The sequence below is a fragment of the Laccaria bicolor genome, genomic scaffold, assembly GCF_000143565.1.
Source record: "Laccaria bicolor S238N-H82 LACBIscaffold_169 genomic scaffold, whole genome shotgun sequence".
Lineage (NCBI taxonomy): Eukaryota > Fungi > Basidiomycota > Agaricomycetes > Agaricales > Hydnangiaceae > Laccaria > Laccaria bicolor.
In genome coordinates, this window is record NW_001890028.1 from 1,501 (window position 1) to 8,881 (window position 7,381).

At 43.0% G+C, this 7,381-nt stretch overlaps 4 protein-coding genes across 4 annotated transcripts; all 4 read right to left on the reverse strand.

Annotated features, from left to right (window-relative positions):
- Window positions 1-943: 943 nt before the first annotated feature.
- Window positions 944-1,807, reverse strand: LACBIDRAFT_335865 (uncharacterized protein; the record flags this gene model as incomplete). The annotated part of the gene is made up of 3 exons (XM_001890771.1): window positions 944-1,376; window positions 1,516-1,581; window positions 1,767-1,807. 3 exons carry the CDS (start codon window positions 1,805-1,807, stop codon window positions 944-946), a joined length of 540 nt encoding a protein of 179 aa, XP_001890806.1.
- Window positions 1,808-2,424: 617 nt separating this feature from the next.
- On the reverse strand, window positions 2,425-2,861 carry LACBIDRAFT_299201 (uncharacterized protein; the record flags this gene model as incomplete). The annotated part of the gene is made up of 3 exons (XM_001890772.1): window positions 2,425-2,478; window positions 2,529-2,809; window positions 2,858-2,861. The coding sequence occupies 3 exons, from the start codon at window positions 2,859-2,861 to the stop codon at window positions 2,425-2,427; spliced, it is 339 nt and encodes a 112-aa protein (XP_001890807.1).
- Window positions 2,862-4,442: 1,581 nt separating this feature from the next.
- Window positions 4,443-6,618, reverse strand: LACBIDRAFT_299202 (uncharacterized protein; the record flags this gene model as incomplete). Its single annotated transcript, XM_001890773.1, has 6 exons — window positions 4,443-4,710; window positions 4,780-5,498; window positions 5,575-5,696; window positions 5,747-6,073; window positions 6,122-6,202; window positions 6,438-6,618. 6 exons carry the CDS (start codon window positions 6,616-6,618, stop codon window positions 4,443-4,445), a joined length of 1,698 nt encoding a protein of 565 aa, XP_001890808.1.
- Window positions 6,619-7,038: 420 nt separating this feature from the next.
- On the reverse strand, window positions 7,039-7,339 carry LACBIDRAFT_299203 (uncharacterized protein; the record flags this gene model as incomplete). The annotated part of the gene is made up of 1 exon (XM_001890774.1): window positions 7,039-7,339. The coding sequence occupies one exon, from the start codon at window positions 7,337-7,339 to the stop codon at window positions 7,097-7,099; it is 243 nt and encodes an 80-aa protein (XP_001890809.1). The 3' UTR covers window positions 7,039-7,096.
- Window positions 7,340-7,381: the final 42 nt, after the last annotated feature.

A 7,381-nucleotide genomic window follows, 5' to 3' on the forward strand; every position in this document is an offset into this window, starting at 1 on the left:
GTCAAAAAAAACTTTGCATTGTGGGTTAGCCATGTCAGGGGTGCTAGTATTGGCAATGATATCATATCCAATGATTTTTTTATTGCCATTGTCCTGCACACTTGATATTGCAAATGCTGCTTCAAGCTCATCCATCAAGTGCATGTCAAAAAACACAGTCCTTAGAATGAACTATTTTTCTTGCAGCTGCGATTTGTACAAACGAAATGAGATGTTGTGGCAGGACAGGAGAAGAGTGTCCTTACACCACCAGATTAAACCTGGGTGGGGTGTATTTTTGACAATAACACTAAATTTGTGGAGCCAGTATCAAATTGTTGAAAATGGAAAACCACCATAATCCTGCAAATATTTGTGGCAGCAGGACATTGCAATGCTTTTACAATAAACAGCCATAGATGCCCCAGAAAAAATGAACAACACACCTCTTCCAATCCCTGATGGACATCTTTTCAATATCGAGACTAATGCAATACTGCATCTTTGGCAGGTGTGGTGGGATGAGCTCCATTTGAGAATATACACCTGTGGTAGTGAGAAATCTGTATATCAAGAACTGAAGCAAGGGATAGGCTTTTATAAGCCTCTGAAATTGAGTCTGGAAAATAAAGTACATCAAAGGCTGCTCATAGTGCAGACATGATTCAGCTAATGTCCCCCTGTGGTAAATGGAGGGCATGATCCAAGGCTTCCAAAGCATCCTCTCCTGAACTGAACAAAAGAATGGAATGTGAGCCCTTTGGCTTGATGAGTGGTGGAAAAAACATAAAGAGGCTCCAAATAAGTGAAAGCTCTTCTGTCAGGTACAGTACTTTATAGTGCCCCTCCCATTCCTGCAGGAATCCACAGGAATGGGACTGGAATAGAAGTAAAATCACAGATACAACATACATTTACACCAATACACACTTCTGCATACTTTTCTCAGTACTTTTCAAGGTAATCAGTTTTCAGTATTGGTTCTAATCAGACCTTGGACAAAGAAAGTCTCATCATCCTCCTCTTCTTCCGTGTTATCCATCTTGTCATGGCCCTGTCCCCTGTTCTTGAAAGCCCATTCACATTGACACACCTTTGCCTCGTCGCTAGCTGACCTGCAAGAACTTGATCTATAGCCCTTTTCACCATTTTGACCTGCTTGGGGCCTTGACTCTGCTTGGTGGTCCTCCTCCTTTGCGCCTTTCTCACCGCCTGACTCTACTTGAACAGCTTCCTGGGCAGACTCTTTTCTGCCAGCAGACTCATCGTCTAGCTCATCAGCTCGGCCCTGGGCGATTATCTCAGCCTCCTCCCACCATGCCTCCAACTCAGCAAGATCGTGTAACGCCTGAGGTTTCTCTGTGGTATATCCTGGGGGGAGTTGCTCCCATTGATGACTTGCGCAATTATACCAACAAGTGTATGGGGCATGGGCAGCCCACTCACTGGCCCCAGCCAACCAAATGTGTGATCAGTAACCAACATAACCCAGGTCCTCGATAGCTCTGCCAATACAGCAGAATCAAGCCTACGTACCAAGAAACAAAATAGTTTAGAAGATCAGAAGACTGAACCATGTGAGTGGGGTGACCGAGGTAGATACTATTTAAATGAATGAGCTCGATGCGGTGGATTGCAAATGATGAAGCGAGGAATGCAGCAACAAGGAGTCGAACCGCTCATATGAAAGGCCAACAGGGAGTCAAAGCCAGATACACAACAAGGACGACAAAGAGTCAAATCCTGCTGAGCCAGAGGGGAAAGTGGACGAAGAAAAGGGGACTTACATTGTTGAGCCAACATGCATATACTTGCTGAAGCAACACATGGTGTCCAGTACTTTACACTCCCCCATGGATTCCAGATGGACTCCAGATGGACTCCATGGATCCACCTGGAGTCCAGGTGGACTCCATCTGGAACAGATCTCAACCAACAATTTCATCTAAAATCCACATGGAGTCCATCTGGAGTCCTTGTGGCCTCCATCTGGAATCCATGTGGACTCCAGATGGAGTTCATTGTCAAGGTGAAAGGGTATTGTTTCCAAGTTTAAGGATGTTTTAAAGTGTTACCATGATAGGAATGTTATGAATGTTTCTGAGTGTTACTGTTGTGCTCTGAGTGCATCTTCTGCATTGCACTTTCCCATGTTAGAGGTGTTAGGGTTCAGTCCATTATGTGGTTAGAATTTTGTTGCCTACTTACATCAGCACACACATTTGATACACTACATAAGACACTTGTCACAAGTTATGTACTTCAGTCATCTTCCTCAACAGCCCAATGTCCCACTTCTACACTTTCCTCTGCCTCTTCTCCTTCATCATCCTCAATTTCAATAATTTGATGAGGCTCTTCCTGCTGTGCTTGTTTTCGGATAACATGCTGAGTATGATAAAAGAGCATAGTGTGCAAGAACCAATCAAAATGTCCAGTTTTCATTCATTTGAGAATTGACTCAAAACCTCCTAGCCAAGAATTCAATTGCTCGCATGCCTAACATTAAGTCAGCTTAATAACAAATTCACAAAAAATAAGAGGCATACCTGTGTATTGAATGCATGTTGAAAGTATGGTCGGTTGTTCTTATCATAAGCCACATTGACCAGATTTGGAGCTGAACCATTTAGCGGACCAGGGTTACACCATTTGCAGCACAGATAGTCCAAGGTGTGATGATTGATGTAATGATAAGAGTCGACAATGAAACGGGTTGTTTTCTTCCATCTATTCCAACTTCCATTTGCAATAGCAGTCCGAAGTACTCGACAAGCTTTATCAATGCAAATGTAGTGTGGTCGAGATTCTTCAGTAGGATATATCTTCTCTAACCAATTGAGGATGTTGGTAGGAGACTCTGATTGTCAAATTTAACCCATGCAATTACAACGCCACATGGTGCTGTAATTGTTTCAACACAATAAAACCTGGCTGCTCCAAAATAATTATAACATCATCATCATCATCATAATGCTGAACAGTTCTGCGAAGTCCAGGTTGCCAGTCATTGCTTTCTCCAGGCCTCTGTAAGATTCTTTTTACACCTAGCAAGCTTGCACAACTGTGGTCAAGTTTGTATTTCCTCCATTCTGCCTGGTGAGGACCACATGCCAATGTATTGTCAACTCTTTCTTGAGTACATTCATGAATACGGCATTTGTTTCCATATTCTGTTTCATGTTCTTCACAGAAGGCTCCTCCTCTTGTATTTTTCAAGTCTTTGATACATCCTTCAAATGCACAATGCTTGAGAAATGTTAGCATTCATTTACATTGAGGCCAATTAAACCTATTTACCTGAGGGCCCATCACTATGCCATCCAATATAATCATTGTACAATCATCATCATCATCAACCTCCATTGCATTAGGATTGTCGTTATTGATCTCATTTGCTCTTACTTGTGCTGCTTCCCTTTCTGCAGCTGTTTCTCTGGCTGATACATCTGCATATTCTCCTGTTAAGACAGGTACAGCTGAGTTTTCATCAGCACCTATGACTGCTGCAGGGTCTTCATTAGCCATAAAATCTGCTGTGGCTTTGTATGGTTGACAGCACTTTGAACATAAATGTTCTTTGCCTGGGCCTATTATTCCACCATTTCCTAATTTTGCAAATGCTTGTTTGGCAACTTCCTCAATGGACAACTTTTCAGGCAACTCCAAATTTTCATTATTTACACTTGCAATTGTTCTAATTGATTCCTGAACAAAAGCCTGCCAAATTTGACGCCAAGTTACTTGCACTTTGGAATCAGTGACTGATGTACAATCATTCCAAAACTGCATATATGCTGAAGCAGAGGCATGAAAGTTATACATTCCACTTAGAACAGAATGGGTGGAATTTCTATCAACCCACATAGACTGTCCTATCTTTAAAAATCGTCCAGAATTCAAATAGCATTGATACCATGAACCATAGTTGTCTGTGAAACACTCATGGTCTGCATAATATGTGGCATTACATTGCAAACATTTTCCTGCTAGAACAGGAACATCTTCATAAGGAACATTGTCTTTGATTAAAGTGACCAGTGGAACATCTCTTGACCTGGTTAGTTGCAAGAGGCACCAAGAAGCACATTGTTGGTCAACACAGATCATGCTGTCTGGACAGATAGTATGAACAGTCTGGATTTCCTTATATGAAACTGGTTGTAATCTTCCTTTGAACTTTCCCCAATGATCATATGGTGTTAGATTCAAGAATTTTGCAAATTCATCAAGTTTAGTTGACAACTTGGTAACTTGATGTATTTGTTTGGAATGATATTCTCCACGACGAAATACTGTTGTAATATCATCTTTTAACTGATGCATAACAGCACGGGATAAAGCTCGAATCCAACCAGAAGCCACAGTCTTGTTTTCACCCTCAATTGGGTGTTGTTGACAAGCATGTAAATTGAGCAACTCTGGATTTTCAGTCATTGTGAACAAAAGAAGAAGTACAGTGGCTAGTGATATTTTGGAGCAAACGTCTGTTCCACAAATGCACTGAAATCTCTGAATGGTATATCAGGAAATGGCTGAGTTGTTGGAGATGCAGAGACAAATGGCAGGATGGCCACAATGATAACCAGCTTCATAAATAGTGGCAGAGTAACAAAGGCATGGCTAAAACCCATAATAGCAAGGGAGAATATAGTGCATATAATGCTGAGAGCAAGATAACCAAGAGTAACCAGACATTTGTCAAAAAAGTTCAGAACAACTGAAACCAAGCTACAAGTACAATAGATCAGAAAATGATTAGTGACTTCAACAAAAAAAAAATAGAAAAAAAGCTGCGACTTCAACAACTTCTTGTGAGACTTCTGAGCCTTCTTCTTTCCTTTCCCTGAGTGTTCTTCTTCTTCAGGACTAGATGTTCGCCGTGCTTTCAATGTTCCACCTCTTTCCACCCAAGTCTTCAGATCCTCCATTGTAAATTTTGTCTGGTCTCGAACACCCCAAATTCGTTCAGTATCAGAACGATGAACTTGTTCAGGGTCACTGTCCAACCAGTCTCTCATTTCTGGGAATTCTGTCTCCTCATCAGCAATCTTCAAAAATGTGTTGACATAGTTAGCATGCCAAGCAGATTTCCAAATGAAGACCTCTATAACAATAAACTCCGTGAAAGGAGGAAGGTCTGCAGGCCAGTTCCCAGTACTGAGCATTTCTCGAGCCTTGGTGATAGCGGCTGTACATTCCTGATACCGACCCCAAGCAAATCGAAGGCCTGGTGCAGAACGGTTTGTGAAGGTAGCATTAATACTGAGCTCTTGGATAAGACGCTTTCTCAAGGCAGGAGTTATCGTTTTGCCCATGAGCCAGTGATCCTTAGAAGAGCCTTGTTCTGAGATAAGATGAGAATCAGCACGAGACCCGCCTGGACGAGAGCCAGTATGAGAGCCAGAATGTGCAGAAAGAGATTGAGTTCCTGCAGAAAGAGACCGAGTCCCCCTAGTAGTACCAAAATGGCCAGCAAAGCCTGGTACAGATAAAGAATGACTGGGATCATATGTAGTCTAGCAATAAAACTCTTTAATTATTCTGAGATATGTTAGTCAATATATTGTAGCTTACCACCAAAAATCAAATGACCTTCTTATCAGGCCATTCAATATAGTCTTCTGCTTTTGGTTGGCGCCCTACAATAGTCTCATAACGCCCCTGAATATTCCAGCCATCTTCTTCATCATGGATAAAAAGACGATAGGCGGGACCTATGGAAGCTGGTTAATAGATAATCACCAGGAAATTTAAAATAACTTACTGCGAATAGGAGAATAGTCTTCAGAGCTATGTCGAACAATATCTTGAATTGTCTGGCATTTGCTGATGTCATGGACTTTGGTGACGAAGGAAGATTGGCTTGTGTCGACCTCGGGTGGATTCAGATCAGAGATGTAGGTGTGAATCTTGCCCGGGACTGGTTTCTCAGCAGGATTGTATGACAAGACATTCATATCATCCCAAACTGCATCTGCATCACCCATATTGAAGGTGTTGCCATGAGCTTTACCTCTAATGACTCCACCAGTTGAGCGCGACGAGCCATATGCTGGGATTTTCATCTTTGGCGGACTAGCCATGACCACATCTATAATATTGTTTCATAGAGAATAACAGACAGAAAGATAAATAATACCTTCATTACCTTGCCCAGGTTCTGCCTGATTTCTATTAGCTGTTCGTTCAGTTGGACATCCTGGAGATGTAGGGCCAACATCTGAAATGTCTGTTTAGCATCAAGGTATAGAATGATTATAAATATTACATGATACGATTCCGAGATACAAATATATAAGATAATAATACCACTTTCAGAGGGAATGACACTCATCCAGATGGGTGAGTGGCACACCCGATGTCAAGATGACATCTGCAAGTCAGGACAGTGGTGGGTTATCCACCATCCTGACAGCAAGAGGGGGAGGGCAGGAAAGGAAGGAGGCATAACACACCTGTCTTGTTCGTGGTGGGCTTGGACTTGGCTTTCGGCTTCAGCTTCGGTTTGGTGGTGTTCGCGTTCACGCGGGCATTGGGGACTCGTTCGTTGTTGGTGGTCTGCGTGTCGTTGGCGGTCTGTGTGTCGCTGGCGGTCTGCGTGTTGTTGGTGGTTTGCAGGTCATTGGCGGTCTGCATGTCGTTGGCAGTTTCCAGGTCATTGGCGGTTTGCGCAATACTTTACCCTCCCCGGGTTATTCCATGTGGAATCCATGGAATGGGGGGTGGACTGCAGAAATTCCAGATGGATTCCATACTTTTTCAATACTTTCCATTCCTCCACTGATTCCTACCGGATTCCGCGGATTCCGGCCAGAATCCAGGAATTCCGTGGATTCTGGCTGGAATTGACAGGAATCCAACTGGAATAGACAGAAATTTCAGTACGAATCTATACTTCTCAGTTCCCCCTACAATTCCACTTTAGCTAGATGTCATATGACTTAATCTGCACTTATCAAGACCTCGTGAATTACTTGTGTAATGCAGTCAGTCAATCTATTATTCTATTCTATGCTGATAACTTAAACTTAGGAATTGCTTATGATATTCAAATTTGAACATGGATAATTCAGGTGTATTCACTAGAACTACATGAGATTATTCTACTACAAAATTATCCTACTACATAGAGTGTTAAAGGGAGGGGGGAGGGATGGAGGGAAGGGGGAGAGGGGTGAAGGAGAGAGGGGTGAAGGGGAGAGGGGTGATGGGAGAGGGAGTGATGGGGAGAGGTGGTGGGGAGTGATGGAGAGGGGAGGGAGTGATAGAGGGGAGGGAGTGAGGGAGAGAGGGGGGAGGGAGGGAAAGAGGGGGAGGAATGGAGAGAGAGGGGGAGGAATGGAGAGAGAGGGGGCATGGAGGGAGGGAAGAGGGACAGAGGGAGGGAATAAGGATGGAG